Source organism: Condylura cristata, unplaced genomic scaffold (assembly GCF_000260355.1).
Source record: "Condylura cristata isolate star-nosed mole 26May11 unplaced genomic scaffold, ConCri1.0 scaffold00021, whole genome shotgun sequence".
NCBI classification, from domain to species: domain Eukaryota; kingdom Metazoa; phylum Chordata; class Mammalia; order Eulipotyphla; family Talpidae; genus Condylura; species Condylura cristata.
In genome coordinates, this window is record NW_004567122.1 from 24,691,378 (window position 1) to 24,717,033 (window position 25,656).

General features: G+C 45.6%; 1 protein-coding gene across 1 annotated transcript in view; it reads right to left on the reverse strand.

Moving 5' to 3' along the window:
• FSTL4 (follistatin-like 4) overlaps window positions 1-25,656 on the reverse strand; it is a 348,602-nt gene that overhangs the window by 298,098 nt on the left and 24,848 nt on the right. Inside the window, exon 2 of the mRNA XM_004686719.2 lies at window positions 22,578-22,611. Coding sequence (XP_004686776.1) covers window positions 22,578-22,611 — 34 coding nt within the window. The remainder of the gene's footprint in view (window positions 1-22,577; window positions 22,612-25,656) is intronic.

The following is a 25,656-nucleotide window of genomic DNA, read 5'->3' on the forward strand; positions in this document are numbered from 1 at the left end:
TGGTAAGCAGAAGTGAAGTGGGCGCCCTCGTCTTGCCTATGATGATCATTAACAGGGGCAATGTTTGCTATACATGTAGCAATTTTTTATTCTGGTGTAATTTGAATTTCCGATTTACTTACTTTTTAAACATACTTGTTTATAAGTTCAAAATTATAGACAAGTAGCAAAGCCATCACAGGGACCCGTGCACATTCTATAAGATTCACCTTGTTACCCTATTTGCTTATCATGTCTCACTTCTCCTCCCTCCCTCTCGCTTATCTACATCTGTCTGCATATCTATGTCAGTCCGCAAGCTGTGTCTCTGTGTGTGCACTTTTTGGGAACCAGTTGAGGACAAGGTAGAGACAACATGTGCCTTTAACTCGACAGCATATACTTCCTGAGAAGACTTTCTTCCTATAATATAAGTCAACAATGTTGATGGCGAAAATCAAAATCTCTACAATACTCTGATTCAATCCACAGCACATATCCAAGTTGCTGGCTGTCCAACAGCATTATTTACAGCAACTTTTCTTTCCTCATCTAAGATCCAACCCAGGATCGCAGACTGCATTTAGTTGTTAGGTTTCTTTTGTCTCCTTTTAGTTCCTCAACTTTTCTGGGTTCCTGGACCTTGGTTTTTTTTCTTTATGAATACTATAGGCAAGTTGTTTTGTAGAGTATCCCTCCAACCTGAACCTGTCTGATGCTTCATCGTGATGAGATTCAAGTTATAAATTTGTCACAGCAACGCCACAGAACTGAAACTTTGTCCATCCCAGGACTCCCTGTCACAAGGTCGTGGTGCTGCTGGTAGCTGCGACTCCCTGGTTAAGCTGCATCCGCCAAGTACCCTGGCAGCAGACAGTGCTTTTCCCCTTGTAATTAAAGAAGAATTGGTGAAAAAAAATCATTCCAAATTATGTAAATATTCTATTTCTCATCAACTTCTGACCACTGGTTTTCAGTATCTATTCATGAGGTTTTTTCCTTTTTTTTTTTTTATACATACAGAACTGGGGTACAGGCAAAAGATGCATGTGTGGTAAGATTCACTGCCAGAGGAAGGAGCAGAACAGGCTGATGCGAAGTACCCTGCTGAGGGGAGTAGCGGGCGGGTCAGGAGAGTTCTGCCACGCCATGTGGGTCACTCCGGGGTGGGGACTGAACGCACCCTGAAGCAGCTGCAGCTAAGCTTGCAGTGCTGCGCCACCAGAGAGGGCCAGGAAGATCTCACTTTTCATGACCGAGTCCCAGATGTCCTGTAATCTTATTTCTACCATTGTTACAAGCCTGTTTGGATTCAAAGGGTGGGAAATAGATGTCATCCCTTGAGAGAAAGGAGGTCAAAGTCACATTATGAGGAAGACTTGTGATCACTGATGCTACAGCCATCTCAGGAAAATAATCTGCTTTACCCACCCTCTGACCATGGCCCCCACCCCCAGCCATGAGCACTGGTGAGCTTCTCCCGAGAATCCTCAACGTCTATTAGTGTTTCGGCGCAAGATCTGGGACCTCGTTTCCTACAGCAGGTCCAGACTGAGCCGACCCCCGAGCCAAGCGGTTTCTTGGGTCTGGATCCTCAGGGACTGTTCCTCTTAACATGAAGATATGTAAACTGAAGAAACACATCACCTCTCCCTTGCACCTCCATCCACACAGAAACTTACAACAGCGGGACAAGCATAGGACTCCTGTAGAAATTTTCATTTAAAAAAACGGAGAAAAATGTGAGGTGCGTTTCCGTTATGCTCCGCAGCAGTTCTGAAACCCAGCCTGCACCTCTTTCAACTTCCTTGATCCGGGGTCAGGTCAACTCCCGCCCAGGGATAATTCTCCATGGCTCTTAGCTTCACCCCCACACTCATTCTTCTCCATGAAACACAGCCTGGGCATAGTTAGCCTCTTCACTGTATTCTGTTTCTGTCTATTTCAGCCCAAACTTGTATACCATTTTTAAAGAATCATGACTGCATGTGTAACGTACTGTGTGAAGCTTCATTTTATGGACCTATGTGGCTGGGCCACCCTGCTTATATTCTGATCATACGTCCTTCTGGATGTTCCTGTGAAGGTGGTTTTTTAGGGATGAGACTGAAATTTAAAAGGGTGTATTTTGAGTGAACATACTGTCGTCCATGGTGTGGTTCAAATACCACACCTGAAGGCCTGAACAGAACAAAAAAATGCACTCCCCCTGAGCAGGAAGGAGCTGCAACAGACGGCCTTTGGGCTCCAGCGACGCTTCCTGAACCGTCCCCTTACCGCGGCAGATTCTGGACTTGCCAGCCTCCACTACTGTGTGATTCAATTCCTTAAAATAAACCCCTTTCTATATAAACACATTCTGTGGGTTCTGTTTTGTGGAGGAGACTGACTAATATATACCCTTTCAGACAAAAGACAAATCCTCACATCTCTTTGAGAGAGACCCCACGGGCAGTCAGGGCAATGTTCTCAGACCCCAGAGGCCCTGCTGCTCAGTGCAAAGGCACACCCAGACGCTCCTCAGAAGACCCTTTCTGTTTTCTTTTTTTCTGGCTGGAGGGGTCAGGTCGACAATGCTTAAAATGTTTGAAGTTGTTTATTAAAAGAATCTTACAGGCCCTCCACGGGTTTGATCTTTGCCCTAAACATTTCTTAATTTGACAACTTTTCCCCATCTTTAAGAGGCTGGGAATGAGGAAGTTTTATTTTCAAACCCCCAGTGAGTCTTGGCTCCTTTATATTTAACAGTTCTCTCTTTTGCTCACCTCTCTCCTCTCATGTTTTATCACAGGTAAGAAGAGCCAGGAGGGACCTGCATTATTCTTTCTGATAATCTCTTCAGTTGGGCCACTGAGCTCCTTTGGTATGTTTCCTATCCCTGTGCTACCATGGGTGTCAATATTATCAAAATACCCACTACTCCGTATCAAGGGTCCTCTTTCATCCAACTCTTAATAACGTTTTCCCTTCTTGCCATTAAGCTCTCACTGAGAGCCACCTCCAGGCGCTTCAGATTTCTGCAAACATTCTCAAACAGTTCCTTTAAGTGCCATTCACCAGTAAACTCTTTAAGTCCCTTCCCGCTCTTCCTGCCATCCAGTACCAAAACCAATGTCAAAAGCTCTGATTTGTTTCTTTTGGTTACTGCACTATTTCACTCTCATGTCTCCAAATCTATTGTGATTATCCAAGACGATGCCACAATGGAGGCAACAAGCATGTTTCATTTGTCAGTAGGCCTCTAGGTTAGAAGTCTGAGGGAGGTTGAGTTGGAAGGTGTGAGCTCGGGGATCCCAGTGGAGCTGAAGTCAGAGCAGGGCAGGAGCTGACGCAGCTGGGGTCTTTCCATCTGCAGCAGCTTGGGTTTCCCTACAGCACCTTGATCTCAGAACACTCAGATTTTGTGGTGACTGAAGGGTCCCACCTGAATGTACCAGCCAGCAAGATACAAGCTACCTGCCTTTTAAGACCAAGCCTCAGAAGTCACACAGTCACAATGTATTGCTCCCACCACAGTGACCGCTGGCCCGGACTCCAGGAGAAGAAACACAGCCCACCCCTTCGGTGGGAGAGTATCAAAGGCATGAATAAGAGGAACAGTCTCCTGTAAAGCAGGAGAGTGTTGTGGCCTTCTCTGTAAAATACAATGTTTTAACTCTTTTGCTTTTAACTGCTGTTGCCCCATGTGGCTGGCGGGGGCCCCTCCAAGTCCCCATGGTTCTATAAGCACCGCCTTATTTTCTGGAACAAGATCATGTTCCAGATCCCCATGTAATTTTACTGCTCCAGCACTGGAATCAGCTTTCTCCAGGGCTCCAGATCTGGCTGCTAGGAGTTGTTGTTGCTTTTAGGTTTTTATTGCTATTGGAATATCACTGATTCTGGGCCATCTCACATTACCAAGAACCAAGATAGAAAATGTTATGCACAGACACACACACACTCACTCACAGTGAAGTCTTATTGATATTTCCAACTCAAACACAACATCAAAGGGTACATTCTAGACTTTCTCAAACCTGGTTCTCATTATATTCAACATATTCTCTAACTTTCTGCCATTGGGTTTTGTAAATGATGCTATGCTAAATATGTTTCCTTATAGTCTAATCTCCTTTTCTAAAAAAAAAGGTGGCACAGGAGTTAACGCTCAGTGCTACCAAGCTACTGCTAACTACTGCAGCACGAGTTCAATTCCCAGCCAGGGAGGTGGCCCACATGGCGCAGCAGACCTCTCCTGTCTCGCCCACTGCTCCTCGCAGCAGTATATTTCAGTAATCCCGCTGGTTCTGCTCCCCACTCTGTCTCTAGTGACTCCTCTCACCCCCCACACCTCTGGCCCAGTTCTTGTAAGCATAAATAAATAAATCTTTTTAAAAATAATGAAAAGGAAACAAACAAACAAATAAACCCCACACTTGCCTTTCTTTTTTCCATAGCATCCTTGCTGGTTCTGGTATCACGTTTACTGCAGCCTTGTAAGGGCACCTGCCTTTTCTCATGCTACAGCGGTTCACATGAGATTGAAATTGTATCTCCCTGAATGTCCATATGTACCAACTGGCATCCTGACCTAATGTCATCTTTGCGAGTTGATTATTAGCTAGGAATTTGATTAATTTCTTTAATGATTATAGGAGTTTCTATTTGGGTAAGCTCGGGAAAATTTTACTTTTTTTATGTAAAGGAATTTGACCATCAGAGTTTTTCCTAGCTATTGGCAAAATAAGATATGATCACTGAATTAAAATCTGCAGTGTCAACTGCAGCTATAAAAAATATATATACATAAATAAAATTTTTTAAAAGAAAAAAAATATCTGCAGTGCCAAGGACCCCTTCTCTGCTTATTCCTCACGCTGTCCCCTCTCCTCCTCTCCCTCCTCTCCTCTCCAACTCCCTGCAATCCTCTCCAACCTGGGCTCCCTCCTCCTCCTTTCCTTTATTCTCTTGCACAGCTTTGTGGTTCTTTCAAAGACTCAACATTGGCTTTTTGATCCTTTCTGTTGTATGTGCTGCTTCAATCTATCCATTCCTTTGGATGACTGTTCTTGGTGATTTTCTTCCTTCTACTTTATTGGGGTGACTCTGCAATTCTTTAGTTAACTTTGTGAGCTGAATGTTTAATTCATTACTTTGGGGCTTTTCTCCTGTTCCAATGGAGTAATCTGAAATTTAGGATTTCTACTTTCTACCTTAGCTGTGTTCCACAAATTTCCATATGTAGTATTTGTTGTTTAGATTTTTCTCGTTTTAATTTATTGATTCAGGTATTTTTGAGAAAAGTACTTAATTTTCATTTATTCTGACTTAGCTGAAACAGGACAGAAATTTTATAAAATTGCTTTATGGTTTAGCCTTGGCAATATCCTTATACTCTGAGGAAAGGTATATTCCCCAGCTGTGTGCAGTCTTGGTTACATCTTGAGCTCCATCTTTCACTTCTCTTCAGATATAACTAATTCACTCTCAAATCCATCCGATTTTTTTCACATAAGCAATCAAGATCATACATGATAGCCTTACTCTGTTCGTCTCTTCAGCTTCCTTTTTCATATCTTATATTGAACATAGCTTTTCTTATTCTTTATCTATTCATTACAATATCTACATTTCTGTGGTGACTGGCTCTCACTCTGGTGTCTTTTTAAAACTTTATTTTTAATTATTTTTGACTGTTATTTTTGAGCTCCTATTGTCTGGATGCGACCTTTCAAAATGTTCCAAGGCCTGTGATAAAGCAGGGTTCCTCTGGGCGGGGCTCGTATTTGCTGTATTTGCGCCCCATGTGTGGGTGAGCACCACCAACCAGGGCGATTTTCAGCTAGAGATCCTGCTTCAGGTTTTCACAAACCAGTCTGTTCATGAATTCAGCTGAACACCCAGCCCCTGGTTCCAGTGCTCATGCGAGATACCTGGACTCTCCCCAGCACCAAGTTTCACTCATTCCAGATGGGCTGCAAGACAGGCTCATTTCTATCTTCACTGGAGCACTAGAGATGCAGCCCACTGGGGCCTCATCTTTAGACAGAGGGGGTTTCCAAACAAGTTGATGTGTCTTAGGCTTGGTTCTGGTATCCCTGTGTTGCTTGAGGTCATAAAAATCAAAGCTCAAGGTCACCTGCACTGGACAGATCTCCTCTAAGCAATGTCAACATAAGGGCCTGATTTGCAACTTTGACTGAGTTTTTGGCTTCTAAGAAAATCTTCATCTTCATCTTCCCGCCTTCTTACTGATGTCACTAAAAGATGACTTAATGGTTTTATCCGTCATTTGAAATCAGTTTCAAGTGAGTCAGCTAAGGTATTTAGTCTTCCTTATAGCCAGAAATAAAAGCCGTGCAAATCATGCTCAAGTTCTCACCTTTTTACTGCTCATTCTTCCTGAAATGGTGAGTAAACAGAATTACTTAGCTTTGATGAAAGGAAATAACTTGTGCACTAAATCCAAGGCTTTTTAACCTAATTCACTTAAACAAGTGTGCGCTGAAGGCACCCTAGTTCCAACTACTAAAGACTACCTAGAATTAGGAAACACAAACCCGGCCCTGCCCAGTGGGGGATAACAGCCAACTTGATGGGGAACACAGGGTGTGCTCAGAGGGGCCAGTGCTTGCACCACGCATTGACACCACACAGCTGCCCAATGAGTTCCATACAATTATCACCCCCGTCTAGGGGTGAGGAAATCAGACCACAGAACATTAAGTAACTTGTCCAAGTTATAAAGCTGGTAAATCTGACCATACTTGGAAGGCCTGGCTACATAATTTTCCAAAGCCCCACACAAAAAGCAGAGAACACGAGGGCAGATGATGTGAAATCACGAGGAGTAAAAGGACAACAAAGTCCCTGGAAACAGGAGTTGGAAATACAGAGGAGCTGACTCAGAGGGAGCGTGGAGTCGGGGCTCCTCTGCACCCTGCAGTGATCTTCTTGCCCTCTTTGTTAGGGAGTGTGGCATGGTGAGTGGCTGCCCACACTCTGAAGCCCAGCCCAGGGGGTGGCACATGCTGCCCCTCTCCACGGGGCAGCCCTGGCCCCCACACAGACACTGTCAGCTCCGCCCTCTCTCTGTTGCTAATGCCGTTTTTCCAGTACATCTTCATGTAAGTCCCTTCCACAGCACAGCAGCTCCCAAACTGACAACCTCTGCTCCTGAAGCGAGGGGCAAGGCATGAGGAAGCCGCACCAGCTCCTCTAGAGGCCGAAGATGCTGGTCGACCTCACGCCTCCAACAAGGACTGGGAGGGGAGGGGGGTTGGGAGGGAGGAGCCATCACAGGACAGTTTTTATAGAATGACTAATAAAGAAGTAATGCAAACCAAATGGCTACCAATTACAGAGGCAAGAGAAATAACTAAAATAATAAAGCAGAAAGTGTACAAAGCAAGCAATTAAGACTACTTTATTAAATTAATACTCGCTATTCGGCAAGCATGAGTCCTTACCACGCAGGGCAGCAAGTGTTGATCATCTGAGTTTTGCACATTACGAAGATGACACAGAGGACTTTAATAAGCTTCTCCAAGCTTGAGGACACTTTGGAGCCCTGAGTCAAAGTGGGCCGTGCTAACTCTCAGGCAGAGATGTCCTCTCTCATGAAATTCTAAATCAGCTCAGAGAACACACTATGTTTATTATTATTATTTTTTTTATTATCATGTGACTGATTCTGGATGAACCAGAAAATCTTTGGGATAAACAAACTGATTTTAAAAATACTTTTAAAAAGTCTCTTTTTTTAATCTAGTGGCCCAAAGTGTATAAATCAGGATTATTCAGGTCTACTGACTACTGTAAATGTATATTTCAATGTAACAAAATATCAGTGGGAAATATCTTTGGAAAGTAATTACTTTACAATATATGTGGAACATTATTAAATGCTTAAAGCAACTGATCCATTTTAAAGTCATAACTTTCAGAAGGAGGCACAAATATTAATTACCAAGCTGGAAACTCACTTGCAAACTTATATCCTGAAGTAAATGTTCACAGATCAGGGCATAAATAGCAGAAAATAAGATAGCTTAATGAAAGTTTTCTTAAATTGCCTAAACTCGGCTTCATCAGAGGATCTCAAGGAGGTTGGGTAGATAAGCGTTACTTCAGTCTTTACCCTAAAATCATCCATATTTCCTGCTCCCCACACCACTATAGACATTGGACTCTGGTGTGCTATCATTAATAAATTCTCTGTGTACAGAACAGGAGCTGATACTCAAATGCCCACAGAAGACACTCACGTTTCTTAATAGACGTGATTATCCAGTGATTTCAACTTGTTCATATCCAAAATTATATCTGACACTGGTCAGTATCAAGGATGCCTAGCCTGTGGCAAATTGGAGAGAGCACAGCCTGTTAGTGCCATGACGTTACGCAGACCCAGGGTTAACAGAGCACTTCACTCTCCAAGAGCCACCAATGTGGATTGGTGTGCAAAATTTTCTTGTTTGTAGATATCAGCAACTTACTCAGATTAAAATACAAATCCGAAAAACCCTCTGTCGGCGAACAGAATATAAGTCACACAAAAGAGAGCCACAGCTTGACGCATTAAGCTCCTAGGCCACCATTTGAGACCTGGTACACAGACCAAGAATGGAAGAGACATGGGTTTAGGGCTCTTAAAGAGGCAGAGTATGAGCAGGCTCGGTGGGAATTCCACAGCTCCTTCCAGATCCAAAATGACTGTGAGATGAGAGGGAAGGAGGGCTGAAGCACTAGCGCTGGGGGCTTCGGGCATGACCCAACCGGCAGGAGATGTGTGGGTGAACCGAGTCCTTTCTGGTCCCCTTGGACACGGGAGAAGAGTCAGGGGATCCCCCAATACCCACAGGGTGCAGGGCAAGCCAGCCAGTGGGCCAGCCAGTGGGCCAGCCCCAGAGTTTCAACCACGGCGGCCAGTTAGCTTCTGCCATCAGGTGTCTGGCCCACAAGACCTGGGCCCCTTCTGACTTCTGGCGGGCATGGGAGCAAGAGCCTCGTGGGACTTGCAGCCCCATCTGTGTTAAGAGGCCAGAAGCCCAGGTCCACGCAAACCAGCGTCCTGGCCCAGCATTCTCAGGATGCAGCTGGCCTCTGAAGCACGCTCCTGGCTCCTATCTCCCCTGTGGCTCCCGCCCTGCTGGGCATGGTCAGAGGAGCCTTTTCTCCCTGAGCTTTTCAAAACAGCCTCACAAACTGCCTCAGCGCTGAGTCCTCATGGCAGGGAACTTAGGGAGGCCACAAGAGTGGGGCGCAGAGACAACCCCACAAAGGAGTCTGAATATTTCATCACAGTGAAGATCCATGAAGGACACCCACTGACTGAAGCACCCACCCAGCCAGCTCTCTGTCTTCTCACTGGTAAGCAGGCCACCTGGCTGGCCGTATGGCCACAAAGAGGTGTGAAAACTGAATCCCTAAAGCATGTGGCTTATGGTGGAGACTTTCATGGGTCACCACTTCCCCCAGACAGAAAAATGAAACAATTTTAAGAGAAGTGAAAGCAGTGAATGTAGCCAGAGAAATCAGCCATAGCCCCCATCACTGGAAGGTGTGGCTGTGTACAGGGGCTGGTGGCCACGGAGCCGCCCTTGAGGAGGGAGATGTGGCCGCTCTTCCACCCAGGGCTTCTGCACCTGTGTGCCATGGCCTCTCCATGCATTTGGACAAGGCACTCCCAATGACCACCTTGGGACAATGGTCCACATCACAATGTGGCCGGGGATGCGTAGATAACCACTGATTGGTTGCGTGGTCAGGGTTCGAGAAGGCCTGGGAATGGCTCGAAAATTACAGCAAGCATCTGCATGGGAAGTTCTCCCTGCATACGTGGCTGACATATCCACCCCTGTTCCCTTTGTAACTGATACCCTTTGACCCCTTTGAAGTCCTGCTCCCCATTTGCTTCCCCTGATGCCATTTCTCCTGTCATTGTCACATACTCAGTCACGCCCATTCCCTATTACTAAACAAATAGCAAGGGGCTGTCCACTGCACAGCAGCGTCTCACCTTGCAAACCTGCTCCACGACCCATCTCCCAGGCGTGTCCCTGGGGGACCTGCGGGCATGTCCTTGTCCTCCAGAAGGAGACCCTGGCCACAGGGTGGAGAGCAAAGGAAATAAAACCACCGGAGAGAGTGCGGAGGCCCAGCTCACGCCTCGCCTCTGCTACTCACTAGCCCGGGGACCTCTCACCAGGCAGGGATGTCACCTGATCAAACATTTGACTTCATCTATGAGAGTAAAGGTGACCCACATCTGGAGTTGGAGCACTGCCAGGACACGAGTCACGGCCCAAGGAGGAATGCAGCAGGCCGTGTAGTGGTGAGGATGCAGCCACAGTGACCACTGTGGGGCTGGAGGTGGAGGGCGGGCAGCGCGTGGCGGGTGTGGACCAGGGTGCTAGCCACATCCAGCTCGTCTAAATTCACACTAAATTCTGAGGGTCTTTGATCCATGACACCGGTGTCCTAATGGATCCTGCCGTCAGCCATGGACAAACACGGAGCTAATAAATGTCAAACTGCATTTGCATTTCTGAGATGACTTCATCTGCTCCCTCTCCCAGCATTCTCCAAACTGAAACTTGAAATCTGGAAAGATGGGTCAGCTCTGGACAGCTCCTCTTCCAGAAATCTCGTGGCAAAGAAAGGATTGTGACATTATTTCCTGAACAGAGAGACGGTGCTGAGCTTATGAAACAAACACCAGCCACTACAACAGTAAATGTGGCTGCTCGGCCTTCTCGGACAGGGCAAACAGCGGTTCCATGAGACCCCTACAGAGAGGCTTCTTGCCCCCTGTCGTTGAAGCAGCTTTCATTTGCTCATGCAAAACACACTTCGTGATGAATTATCTTGTTCATTAGAAATTCTGCGGACGGTCAGTGAGAGGTTTGGGCCTGGGAGTGCATTGGGAGGCTAATCACACCATGTCACCCACCCAAATTCCCTCTGGATGATGACAGCAGGGTTAGAATGAAGTTCGTGGCTGGGTTTCAGTTCCAGGGACATCTGTAGCTATCAGAACGTGCCGCAGAATCCTCTGTCTGGAAGCATCTGTATTTGGGGGTTACTCTAATGCAGCACCCGACATGGTGATGAATGATTTTCTGGTTCTCTCTGGCTCTATTTTAAACTGTCATCATTTTAAACCATGAAATATGTCAAGTGATAATTAAACCTCGCCACAGACAGATACTGTGAAAATGATTAACTTTTACCATTTCCCCCACACACACTTTGAATATTCTGAATCCCCAAGGTATGGGATCATTACAATGACAGATGAGAAAAGGTGTCTTTGCAAGAAGTTATTTTTAAAAGAACCAAAACAGGACTTAAACCTCCATGCTTCCCGATTGGACTTAAATTTGAAAACTTCTGCCAAAGTCTCTCAGGTGGAGGGGAAGCCAGGTGGGAGCAGCACCCAGCTGACCCACTGTCTCACGGGGCTGGACACAGGAATAAGCTCACACCTCTGGGCGCCAGCCCCCCGCCCAGCAGACCCAGCGACAGCATCCTCATTCTACCCCACTCACGGGTGCTCCTGAATGCATGCAATGCAATGACAAATGAGAAAGCTCTGAGAGCAAAACTCACATTATCCAGGTGTAAGATGTTATTACTTGAAATTCCATATAAAGGGGAGAGTGATACACTAGCACAGTCTTGCAGACCTGCTGTCTTTAAAAAAAAAAAACACAAAACTCAACTCATTGTATTTTCAGCTGAAGTTTCTGAGCCTGAGATTAGATCTGACCCTCTCAGACAAATGTCTCCTCCTAACCACAGGACTCCCATTTTGCGTCCAAATATGCAGTGACTCACACAAATGATAAAAATTCAAATGAAGCAGCCAAGCAGCTGGATGGGAATGCTGCTTCCAGCAAAAAGACAGAGCAAATAACTGCTAAAATTAGTAAAACAAACAGATTGAAATGTATTTTTACTCCCACAATTCATTTCCCAGGCCTGTGATTTTGTCTTTAAGGCCCATTTCTTTAGGACGTCGAGGTCTGTGCTTCTCTCTGGCGGCGGCAGACCCATGGGGTCCCACCACCTCCAACCTGCAGGCACCTCAACTGCAGGAGTCTGTGTGTGACTACGCACATTTCAATCAGAATCGTGCCAGCACTGCTGAATTTCCATAAAGAATGTGCTTTCCTGAACGACCTTGGTTAAGCCCACTTTAAATCTTTGATCAATTTCTTATCAAGTTCAAAGAGCACCCCTCCCGCGTATTTTTTTTTTCTATTTACAAGATTGCAATACTTGGTGTCAGAGGGTGTTTATGAGGACTGTATGAGACTGAATGTGAAAATGTTTCCATTAAGACTCCTCCAATCGAAGGAATTTATATTGAGGCCAGGAAATGAGCCTTTCCGCCTAAATTCATGTACAGACAAACAGGGAACTACTTATTAAAAACGGATCCTGAGCAAATGCTCTGGTTCTATGCAAGGCCCGAGTCCCCCAGCCTCCCGAATGCCCCCACCACCTCGGAACACCTGGTGGGAGCAGCCAGCAGCACGGAGAGGCCCCATCATCTGCTGTCTAAGCAGATCTGCCATCTAAGACGTGCTGCTCACTGGAAAACATGGAAAATAAAGCTTCTAAGACGTTTCATCTAGGTAAGGAGTGACGTCACCACAGGGAGTGTGGGGGGGTGGTATTTGTGCATTTGCTTTTGATCCTTACACCTTTGGTTGATGGGTTTAAGAAACCAGGATATACTAGAGATGCAGAATGAATAACACCCCCTCCCTGGTCTGAATAAGATATGCTCAAGTGGGCCCTTCCTGGTGGCGCAGCGGGTTAAAGCACAGCACTAAGAACCTAAAACCACTTCAGCATGAGTTTAATCCCCACCCCGGAGGTGACCCACATGGCGTGGCAGACCTCTCCTGACCTGCCCGCTGCTCCCCTCAGCAGTGTACTTCGTCGATCTGCCTGTTCTGCTCCCTGCTCTGTCTCTGGTGAAGCCTCTCGCCGCTCCTGCACCTCTGGCCTGTACCCTAGTTCTATATGTACAAATAAATCTTAAAAAAAAAAAAAAAGATATGGTCAAGTACCTCTCAGGTCACTTCACCCACAATGGCGGGGGGCGGGGGGGGGTGATTTCATCAGGGTAAGCAGTGAAGTCACCACCAGGAGGGGATTTGTAGAGGGGAGACCCCCAAAGGAGGCAGCTGCAATGTTTATAAAAAGTGCCTTTCGTGTGTCGCCTGGAATCTGGGTTCCAATCCACACTCCTTCTAAGCTCCTAGAACCTCGGATTATCAATAGCATCCCTTTGCCTCCATTTCCTTCTCAGAAGGTGAGCGAGATGCCCTCTCCTGAAATGCTAGGTGGAAGCTTGCTGCAGCTTGGCTGGCCTTTTGAAGCACTCAAAGCCTTCCCCACCCCCCTTGGGGGGGGTGGGAGGAGGATGGGGGGTAGACACCCAGGTATGAAGCAATTGAGTTAATGGCAAGATGCACCACGGACTTTTCTTTCAAACCCTTCCTACTGCCATGTGCTTCATCCTGGCACACTCTGGGCTGTCAATAGGGCTTCCCCTCCCCCCACTCTCAGTTCTTGACATTCTGATGACAGGGACACAGTCGGGGCTTGAGGGTCCCTCTCCCTAAAATCCCTGACCTCATCACTGATTCAAAGGAGACACATGGACCATGCACATCCAGTCCCAGTAGACCTCAGCATGTCTGCACAGGGAAGAGGCTTTCACTGCGTCTAGAGACGTGGAGAGGTCGGGCTGGCTGGCACTCGAGTCATCTGTGAAGTGTCCTGCAGGGCAAAACCTGGTCTGAGGAGTGCCTGAAAACAGCACCTTACTTCTGCACCCCCTGCCCAACTAGCCAGTTGTATAAGCCACTCAGTTCCTTTTTTGTTTCAGGTTTCCTGGAGAGGGATTTGTTATTTGCAACAAAAGAAGCCCTCTGACAATATAAGCATCCTTTGGAGAAAAGAACCTGAGACTTCACTTCCATCAAAACATGCTGAGAGCTGTTCTGCCAGGCCCCGCGTGGGCGCACCCTGTGCAGATGCCCCCACACTCTGCTGCCAGCCCGCCTGTGGTGCCCGCCCGCAGGGCAGACCTCCGGCTCACCTCAGCACTCATCTGCACTGGTGTGTGAGCTCCATGAAGGCAGGGACCACTCCCAGTCGGCATGACTCACCCAGGAATCTCCAATCTACCCAAGGGAACTCCCGTGAGCACTGAATAACTTCCAGCAGATCCAAAGGGCAGGAGCATAGCTCTCCCTTAGAGGTAGTAAATGACAAACTACGTTGTCGGCACTACGGGATGAGAGGTCAGCCAAGGGCACCCACGTAGGCCTCCGGGGTGGGAGGCGTCAAGGTGCCAGCTATACTGTATACCATCTGAGCATGCTGACTGTGCTCAGACTCGGTACAGACCTCCTCCGTTGGCTGCACCACGTTCCTGTGATTTCCTGGAGCATGGAGGCATAAGGGATACTAATCTTACCTTACACAATGTCCAAAACACATTTTAACATTTTTCACCTTTATGTCTTGTGTGGGGCCTAAACATATACAAAATGTTTTCTACACACAGACCCTAAAGCATTTCTTGGAAGCTTTTGGTGACCCTGACCAAGAACTACCAAACCAAAATAGCAGTGTTCAGAGGACCATCGGGGGTTATAGTGGAGGGGACCTCAGGCCCCAGCTGCCCATCTGCAGGGGCCCTCTAGGATACAGGGGCTCAGCATCAGAGGACTCACGGGGAACCTGCCCACAGCCCCCGCCACAGGGAGAGACAGGTCAACGGTTCTGCAGCAATGGTAGACAGGGTAGCCCAGAAAAGCGAGCACCCCGGGCCTCCCACATTCAGATCAATGCTTCCTCTTGCAGATGGCTGCCAACTTTGGCTCTGCTGCCATCGAAGATGACAGAGTAAAGATGTGCTAAGAGACAACGTAATCTGAAAATAAGGCAGGTTATTTCTGAAAATAGTTTTTAAAAGATGAACTCGTTCTGGTGATCAGAAAAGAATTAGAACATAATGGTCAGTTGGATTCTGCATCTCGCTTCCTAATAAAGATTGCTGAGCAGCAATGAGACAAAAGAGACAGAAACAAATGATTTTTAAGTCACAGATAATTAACCCCAGAGGCTTGCCAATGGCACATTAATATGGCTGGGGTAAACGGCTTAATGAGTTTGAAGAGGGCTTCAGCGTTTATAAGATCATTTTAAGGATTCCTGGAAAGCAGAGACACGCCATCTGGCTTGGGGTCGAAGCAAGGAGTAGAAGTGAGAAACCTCACCCTTCACTGCCGGGACGTCAGGGAGGAGAGGCAGTCATGGGCCTGCACAGCTCTGTGGAGCCCCGCTCCTAAGCAGGCTCGTGGGCATCCTGATGTATTTCAGGGCAATACTGATGCCTCCTGATAGGGAGCTCTCCTGACAAACTGGCAGTTTCTCATAGCTCTGGAAGCGGAGACTTCTGCAGCATGACTCTCCCCATGAATCCCAGATGGGGCCTGTGTGTAAACTGTGCACCAGGCAGTCCCACACAGCCCCTAGACAAGGGCGATGTGCTGCAGGGACCCCTACCCCCCAGAGACCTGGCACAGTGTGAGGGCTGGTCTGCTGTAGCCACTGAGACTTAACTCACTTGCCTGAACACCTTTAAGTCCTCATCCATAGAGCTCCTCCCCTAAAGCTGTCAGAAAGAACGGGGTAGCTATCCCAGGAGGGTCAGAGGGGAGGCAGCCTTCCCGGGAGGGGTGGGCAGAATAAGCAGACAGACGGCCCTGTTCTGGGCTGTGGGCCCCGCAACCCGGCACCCTCTGTCCTTGTGGCTTTACCTGCTGGAGGTGGAGAGCTGGTGTCAAGCCAGGTCAGCCTGGGGTGTGTTGTCGGTGCCCACGTTTGGGTGCAGGGCCCCAGGAGGAAGGGCGCCGACCCCCACTCTCATCCTGCTCGTGAGATTGCCCTCAGACAGCCACAACCTCAACCAGGTGAGCGGCTGCATCCCCAGGGGCAGCGGCTGCATCCCCAGGGGCAGCATCAGCACCCACAGTTCAAACAGCAGACACAGTTCCAACCACTTCCTGAGCTTTACTATGATGCATAATTGAAAAGACAGATGAGGAGTCCATACTGGTGATGCTCAAGATCAATTCTGACCCTAGTATCCAGACATGTTTTAAGTGTCTCAAAGATATTCACTTCTGTGGAGAAGAGAATTTCTGCAGAAAGGTAAAAATTAACAGAGGGGAAAGCTGGGGGTGGGTGACATTTAAGGTGGCTCTTTATGGTAAAGGTAGTGGCTGCAGGAGGCAAGGACCCATGTGTGTGTTTGGAGCCAGGAAAAGCCTGGCAACCTGAGGACTCCTGGCTCTAAATCTAAAGCCAAGATGACAGAGACTCTGTGAGAAGAGCTGCAGTTGGCGCTACCGGCCTCACTGGACACTGACACCCTTGCCTCTCCAGCGCCACACCCTGCCCCTCCACACCGTGGCCCGTGAAGCCATCACAGATGCTGGGTGTCCACTGAGCATATGCTTCCCAGCTCTGAGGACCAAACCTGTCCCCACCCCCATGTCTGGGTGAAGGTGATTTTGCAAACCTCAAGGGAGGCCAGGTGACCTGGCCTGGACAATCCCAGTAGTACCCGCCCTTCCCGCTACAGAGACAGGTCTAGGGCTGAGTCACGGCACAGGCCCAGGGAATCAGAGTTCCCTGCTGGACTTTACGGGTGTCATTCTAAAAGAAAGCAGGGTCCCCCTCTGGGAGGGCAGTGGTGAGTAGTCTGAGCTCTCGTGGCCACAGTCATCCTGCAAGGCTCATGGAAGAGGCCAACATGCCGGGAGGCGAAGACGGGGAGCAAAGGGCCCTGTGTCAGTTCTCAGAGCCAGGGCCACCTTGGTTCTTCTGCAGTCTCATGAGCCTCACAGGTTGCGTCCAGTACAAACTGAGTCCCTATGACCCGGACTGGAGACCAATGTTTCATATGGTCACTACCTCCGCATTATGGGGCTTGAGACGCTTGCCCAAAGCCGCGCTGTGGGTGAGTACAGAGGTGGGGTTCCCCTGCCTGCTGAATGGTCGTGGTCAGTGCAGGCCAACAACCACTGTACTCAACCCAAACACCCCAACAGCTGTGCCGTCCACGTCCCACTCAGCCTGGAACTGCCAAGTACAGTACTGTTTTCTGGCAGCTAAAAAAAAGGTCAGCACTACCCAGAAAGAGCCAATGTCACTTCCAACTTTCTGGAATCCAACGACTGTAGGAGAGAATAAGCAAGTCACGGTGTAGATCAGTGAGGGAGGGTTGGGGAAGGGAGCTCCATCTCCTTCCCCAGATGGCAATCCCCCCCAGAGTGGAAAAGGATCCACTGCCCCAGGCACTGTCAAATCTGGATGACTTGCTTTTAAGTTCCCCACATCTGCAGCCATTAAAGAAGTTACCTCAAAAGAACCTAGGAGTTTATTAATCTGTTTCATCCAAGAGAGTCAGCCACTTCACATTATACCAAGATAGATTATGCAGGCAACTGAGAAACCCAGAAAACATCTGCTAAACAAAATCAAAATTAATGGTAAACAGAATGCAATTCTTGATAGCTGAAGTTCACCCAGATGCAGGGAACTATAAAGGGGCTATTAGAGGCAGCTGCCAATTAGGGACTAATTCTAAGGGTTTTCACAAGTGAGGCTCTGGCAGGTCACATGTATGTAGGACATTTGCATTTTTAAGGAATTACAGCCATCTTGGCTATGTGTGAGATTGTCCCTCCTCCCTTCTTTCTGTTTCCCTGAAGACAGCAGAGCCCCCCTCATCACAAGGCAGGCAGTTCTGGACCACAACATGTGAGGAAGTCATCCTAGGGAGGGCAGGTAATGCGACGTGACATGGGTGCCCACCCCCCGATTCACAGCCCCTAATCACAGCACAATCACCAGCATCTGGACTAGACCACCGATCAGCACAGGCCCTTCAGAGAAGGCTGACAAGGGCTGAATTAGCCTGGCCACTCGCTCAGCTCACTCAAGCATTCCCTCGTGGCTATAATTCAATGTGATTGGATCAGTTAGAGAAAAATACTGGTTTGAGTAGATGAATTCTGGCAGTCACAATCACCACCAGCCCTTGGAGTAGACATGAGAGTGTCTTGGAGCAGTAAGGTTGGCACCTTTTGCTGAAGCTTTGGAAAAAGTTGAAATTAAACTGTAGTTGCCTGGGAGAAGGTGCAGACACACCTGCACTGGAAAGCAGAACATGAGGAAGTCATGGCTGCTTCTCCGTACAGCTAGTGCAGGTGTGTTGGGAGCAGGAGGACGACACGGGACTGCCCTGGGGGTGAAGGGACTCATCTGCTAGGGAAGGCAGGTGCTGTTCCTGAAAGACCCGCTACCAGTCCTATAGTCCTGCCACCTACAACCTTTGTTACTATGATGACTCCAGATACCCCTGAGAGTTCTTATTACAAATCTACCCTGGCCACAAGGGTCCCCTAGGGAGTGTTCTTCTCAGCTCTCTGGGCTGGGCAGTGGACAGGCATGCACTTTTGGATGACGATGCAAGACAAACTCATTTAAGTCACTGCCCTCCATGAGAGACAGGGGATGTGCATTAAAGGGACCCTGAGCCAGAGGGAGTCCTTATTCCCATTAAAACTAGCATGGGAAGGAAGGAGGGAGACTCATTTATAAGGTGGTAACTACTCTGCTCATGTCATGGCTACTGAAGGTAAAGGGATTTAAAGAAAGTTCTATGAAAACTTCTTAACAAGTGGGGAGGTGTATCATCATTACTACCTCACCATTTTCCTTCACATGCCACCTCGAAAGCCCTGGTGCCAGACCAGTCTACCTTCTGGACACGGAGCAAGTAGTCCTTCCACCTGAACTCTCTACGGTAGGATTTGGAAAGGATGTCACATGGAATTCTAGCCCCAAGATGATTAAAACACACACACACACAATTTAGATGCCACGGGAAACTGCATTTGGGAACACCGTTTATTACACCTGCATTGAGTCCTATTTAGTTTCTTAAAGACATGAGAGGTGCTTCAGTAAAAATAACAAAAACAAAAAACAAAAAAAACAACTTAACTCAATACTGAACACAGCATTTGTCAAGTGTATTAATTTCCTAGAGATCGGGCCCTCCCTTGTGGCACAATGGATTAAGACGCAGCACTGCAAGCTGGCCACAGCTGCTTCAGCGTGAGGTCAATCCCCGCCCCAGAGCTGACCCACATAGCTCAGCAGACCTCTCCTGACCCACCCGCTGCTCCTCTCAGCAGGGTACTTTGTCCATCTGCCTGTTCTGCTCCCCACTCTGTCTCTGGTGAAGCCTTTCACAGCCCCTGCACCTCTGGCCGGTACCCCAGTTCTGTATGCATAAATCGATTAAATCTTTTTTTAAAATTCCCCTATAGATGATATAACAAAGTCCTGTAAATTGGTGGTTTAAAACAAGAGAACTTACTTTCTCACAACTTGGGAAGCTCATAATGAGAAATCAAGATGTTACAGAGCCATGGTCCCACTGAAAGATTTAAGAAAGTAGCCTTCTCTGCTTCTTTTTCATTGCTGCCAGCAAGCCTTGGCTTGTATAGTCACCTGAACCATCACCACACAGTAGTTTCCCTGTGGTTATGTGCCCACACACTGAATTAGGGCCCATTCTAACCTATCATGATCCCAACTTAACTTGATGGAATCTATCAAGACCCTACTTCCAAAAGAGGGCACACCCCCAGGTTCTGAGTTAAGATTTCATCAGATTTTTTTCCCCCAAGGAGATGATTTAATTCATAATATCAAATTTATTTGAAAATAGAATGCTTTCATCAATGCACCAGTGAGGAGTATCTGATGGATATCCACAGAATACTCCTTCAAAAGTGTCTTTCTAGAATCACAGGACTCAGTTCCTCACTTGTGTCTATCACTAGGATGGGATCACAGTGAACAGGCCACACACAGTGGCACTTAATTCAGGAAACAACTGTTGAGCAACTACAGGCCCTGGATGAGCATCCTTGAGTGATCAGAAAGTGAATGAGGGGCTCTCAGGAAATGAATAACCTAACAGGAGCCCTTAACAATCATATAAAGCAAACTAAACAGTAAACTGAATGCTTTGAGAAAGACAGTCGGAAGGGAAGAGAGACAGAGAACGTTCATGCTTCAGAAACAGTCTGAAAAAGTCCACAGGCAACAGCACTGGTCCCCAACCTGTAGAGCACGTCGCCACTTCAAGGCTGGGAAGAGCACGTGGGGAGGACAGTGGAGCGCCATGCCTTCATGCCAGCAGGACCACTTCCAGCCCCACTGCGATTTTGCCTGGACTTCGCTTCCACTGCTAGTATGAGCTCCCCTCATGTCTCACTTCACAGGCTTGGACAAGAGTTGCCATGAGTCAGGTAGTGTGAATTTACACTGCTCATCCATTTATAGCACTGAATCTGGATGGTGCTGATGGCATTAAAGAATCAAAAGTGTAAAGTTACCACAAAACAAAAGCCTAATCTTATTTTAGATGTTGTGATAAGGAGGTAATCTCTCCATTTGAATAGGCCCTCCATACTTCAGAATCTCCTGGGCCTAGTAAAGGAGGCAGAAAATTCACATGTTACTTATCTGCTCCTCTTTTAATTCCATAACAGGGCAAAGCTAAGAAACCAACCTTCAGTGCTGGTTGCTAGATAATGTACCCACGAAATATTCGCAGTATTTTTATTCGTATAGTGTCTGGGCTAGATTAATGACATCACTTCCCAGCCCAGTGAATTCTCAGACTTGAAGAGACAGGGAGCCCATCCGTAAAGTCCCCCTCTTCCTGCCTGCCTGCCTTCCTGCAATGCCAGGAGATAAGCTTTGACATTAAGGCACTGGGCGACTTCAGGAACCTGCAAATACTCAACTTTGACAGAAACAAGCAAGAAAGACAGCAGTTCACAATGGGAAGAAAAAAGTTTAAGTAATGTCAGGACAAATTTTCCAGTACAAACACAAAGCATATGCTCCCAGTCAACCAGCTGTGAAGGCTGATGCTGCCAGAGTGGAGGTGGTTTTAGGTGAGCAGACTCCGGCTTTGACCATGTCTTTGCTCACCCTTGAACACTTTCAGTCTTCTAGGAGTTTGGAACCTTAGGTACAATCAACACTTTTTAATGTCTTTGACGAAAAAAAGATACAGGTTTTCTCATACTTTCTCATACCCTTATTAATTAGAGACCTTTTGATACTAGGACAGTAAGATTTCAGAATGGTTACATTTGTATGTGATCCCATAATGCAAATTAATTCCAAGCACTCAAACTTAAGGGTACTGACATAAACAGAACAGTATTCAAAGTGAAATGTCATGCCAAAATCTCTTCTTTAAGTCTTCTCCCCAGTTTACATGATCTTCATAATTATTGTGAACACAACTTTCAATAAGAAACATGCCTTTCCTGTCTCATTTACTTTCATCCAATACCATTTGGTTTGGAGATCCAAACAATGCATTTGATCTTGTAGGTGCAATTTGAAGGACACTGAGTAGCAAGCCAGAGACAATGAAAAAGGAAGGCACAAAGCCCATATCCTAGAGTCAAAATACCCAAATCCCTGTGTCCAGGATTCCAGCACCATGGACAGCAGACAGTAACCAGGCTGCCACCATTAAAACAAAGTGTGGGAAGTTTAGACCCCCAAGCTATAGAAACATACTTTGATGACATAGCTATTTTATGTCTCTGTTGTTGTGTGTGCATAAAATAGTAACTGATCAGGAGGCAAAAACATGTCAGATTTAGGAGTCAATATGAAATTTGTTCACTTAGACTGCTTCTTTTTAGAGACAGTGTCAAGCAAAGACTGTGGTTAAAGGTAAAACCAAAGGCCAGTTTTTGACTAAAACTCAATTTGGTTTTTTACTTCATCCGCTGAAATAAAGGAGTGACTGGCGATGATCCAGAAATTATACAAACAGCATTCTTTTTAGTGATGAGGTATTGCTGAAAGTGAGTAACGGAAACCTCACTTTCCAGTAAAAGAGCTAAGCAATTAGCACCCATATATACTTACCTCAGAGACCAGAAAACAAATGTGCTAGAGTAATGCTTGCAAGGAAAATATAACATCATGGAATTCTTTTCAAAGGGAAATTAATTGTTTATTTCTATTTCAGCTTAGCTAAAGCTGTAAAAATCTAATCAGAAATACTTTTTACAGTGACATCTCTTCCCAGATATGGAAATACCTCAAGCCACAAATCATTATTTTTGTTGTTGATATTGTTTTTGCTAGATGAAACTGAATAATTACCTCAAGCCACTCAAAAATGAGGTTTCTCTTGAGAGACTATAAACATGATTGCAAATGAGCTAGTTCCCCAAACCCACCTCTGATACTTGAAGGTAGAAGACACAGTTCTCACAAGCAAAGCTGGCCTTCAGCTCTGGCAGTCCCTTAGAGGGACGTGCCAAACAGGCAGCACCCAGAAAAGGCCACATGAAATTTCAAAGAACAGACTGCCCACAGTCTGAAATTCATCTTGGCTTCAGCTAACAACTTCCAAAATGTCACCATTGAGAATGAAATGAGTATGAATGTATTTCCCCTACCTTCTCTTCTTGAGACTTCAAAGCTTCTGGGTTCCTGCAAGAAAAAAAGACTTTGTGTTTTTGAAAAATAATTGATATGTAGTGATACTGGCAAATATTTCACTTCTTGTTAGTCACATATTCACAAAAAGGTGAACAACTGAGCAAGAACATGACACTGAGCAATGCTGGGTCTACTAAAAGCTATACACACACACAGAACACATTAAAGATGTAAATAACTAGTTTGGGGGGGTATGGAAACTATATTTTTAATTATATATTTTCAAATAAATGGAACCAAGTATCATGCGTCCTTATGTGTAATATGGTTGAGGCCCTGTATTAAGGGAAACTCTGTTCCACATGCACAGTTTGAATAGCCAGTCTATGCCACTGGAATAGATTAAGACCTTGTTTTTTTTCCCTCAATTCTATCTCATTTCCTGTGCTGAATAATAAGTTGGACAGTGAGAAAAATGCTGTAGAAGGTACACAGGTAAAAGAGTCCCTGAGGGCCCTCACTGGTGGCACAGCACTAAGAAGCTAAAGCCACTTCTGCATGAGTTCAATCCCTGCCTGCTCCGGAGGTGACCCACATGGCACAGAAGCCCTCTCCTGACCTGCCCACTGCTCCCCTCAGCTGTGTACTTCGACGATCTACCTGTTCTGCTCCCCGCTCTGTCTCTAGTGAAGCCTCTCACTGCCACTGCACCTCTGGCCTATACCCCAGTTCTATATGCATAAATAAATAAATCTTTTAAAAAAAGGGTCCCTGAAGTGAAGATACTCAAAGTTTAATAGTAAACTACAGAACAAGCAAATTACTAAGAAATAAGGGGGTAGACTTTTGCCTGATAAATGCCAGTGCATGTGTGTATGTATGTGTGTATGTACATATATAGTTGGACACTTAATTATTTTAAAAAACCTTTGAAAACAGCACTAGAAATGAGCAGGCTTTTAGATGTATAAGGGGAGGGTAAGTTTGGAAGAGCAAATGGCTTCTAAAAAAGGCAGGTGCTGGGAAAGCACAGGTATGTTCAGGAAGCAGGAAAAGGCCCAGGGAGAAGCAATCAGGGAGAAGGTAGAGAACATATAGAGTGGTTTCATGACTAATAATAAATATCTACACATTGTCATAAATAACAAGTTTAGGATCAAAAGCAGTAATGCTGAGAATAAGCTGAAAATCCATGCTAACAACAGAAAACACAAAAAGAGAGAAGCCCAAACAGCAAAGCTGGATCAGTTCTACCTCCTCACATCACAACCAAGACAACCGTTCACTCTCAACACTTTTCAAGTAAATGGCCTTGTCCTCCACACCTTAGCATTCTTGGGAGCCTCCTTTGGGAGTCAGAAAGGAGGAAATAAGGAGATGAAACTGTGGACGCGCTGAAAGTTATGTCCCCCCCAAACGACACTCTCTGAGCACCACCGCAATAGTGTGTCAAAAGCCCCTGCGCAGACCACTGGAGTAATCCTACTGGCCACAGCCCGCCAGCACAGCACAGTGAGTCAGGGGGGCTTCTGGAAGGCAGGCTCGGAGTTTATGGAGAGTGGCAAGAGTCATGAGAAATTTGTAAGCCATGAAGCACATCCTCCTCCCACACTGCTCCTCATCTCCCTGCTACATACAGGATCTGGCACCTCCTTCCCAGGAATAGCGAGGGTTTGTGGAACAAGAGAAAGACATCATCAGTGTTGACAGTTCTAGGGGAGAAACTTACGGAAGCCTTATTGCAATTGCATACAAAGGTTTAAATCAGCTTAGGGAAAGCTGGCATCAGTATAATGTTTTATCTTCTTATACACGGTCTTTTTAATAATTTGTTCAAGTCTGCTGTTATTTTTTTCAAGAGTATTTTTAACTTTCCAGCATTGTGAATATTTGCTTTTCTATCTTTATAAATGATATTTCTCTTTCATATACAAATCTAACTCTATTTGTAAATGACAATGACAGTTGATTTTTATATAATAGACGTACATATTCATATATACTACAAGCAGTCCCTTGACTAAATGTCTTATTGTTTATGATAGTTTTTACATAGTGGCTTTTTTTTTTATTTCCATTTGTATGTTCATATATGTGTATCTTTGCATATTTGTCATGTATATTCCATTTGCATATTTGTGTATATAAATTTATCTACAAATAGACATTTTATCTCTTTTCAATTCTATAGCTTTCTCTTATCTTATGGCTTGAGCTAATTCCACAACCTAACATTAAGTGTTATGGATACAATGGAATGGAATCCTTATCTTATTTCTGACTTTAAGAAGAAAACAGAACTTCCCTATAAGTAAGATGCTGACTGTTGACAAAAGGTATGCTTATTGTTTTAATTAAACTCATGCATATTTTACTGAGTGTTTAAAATAAATGTATGTTCTAGCTTGTCCCATTCCTGTGTAGTTATTGGCTGTTTCCTTTCACTGCAACAAGAACTGAGATGTTAACAATATCTTTTCCACCCTGGCATCTTCAGTGCTATCATAGAGCAGCTGCTCAATACATATTTGTTGAATGAAAAGTAAAATAAATGTGTGTTGAATTTTATCAAATATTTTTTCTACATTTATAGAGATGATTGTGATTTGTTTCTCTTTGGCTCTATTAATATGATGATTTATCTAGTAGATTTCCTAGCATTCAGCTATCATATTTTTGGAATAAACTTTTTTTAATCATGGTGAACTTTTTAAAAATATGCTGCTGGCTTCTGTTTGCTATGATTTTAAATATGCCTTTGCATTAACATTCATAAATGAAAATAGTCTAATTTAGATGCCATACTTCTTAGATTTAGGAATTAAAACACCAGTTCAAATAAAGAATTTTGAAGTTTTCCTTTTATTATGGTCTGGAATAGTTAAAATAAATGTGAGATTATCTGATCTTTACAGCTCTCTTCACCTTCATTTCTCAGGTAGTGATTAAAAGGGTAGAAAATATAAGATCAGAGAGGTTAAACTCCTCAAGTTTTCACATTTTGGTTAGTGGCCAGCTGGGATTTAAATTCCAAAGTCTGATTCCAAAGCTTATGCACATAACAAATCCTATCTCCACTTAATACATAAAGATAAT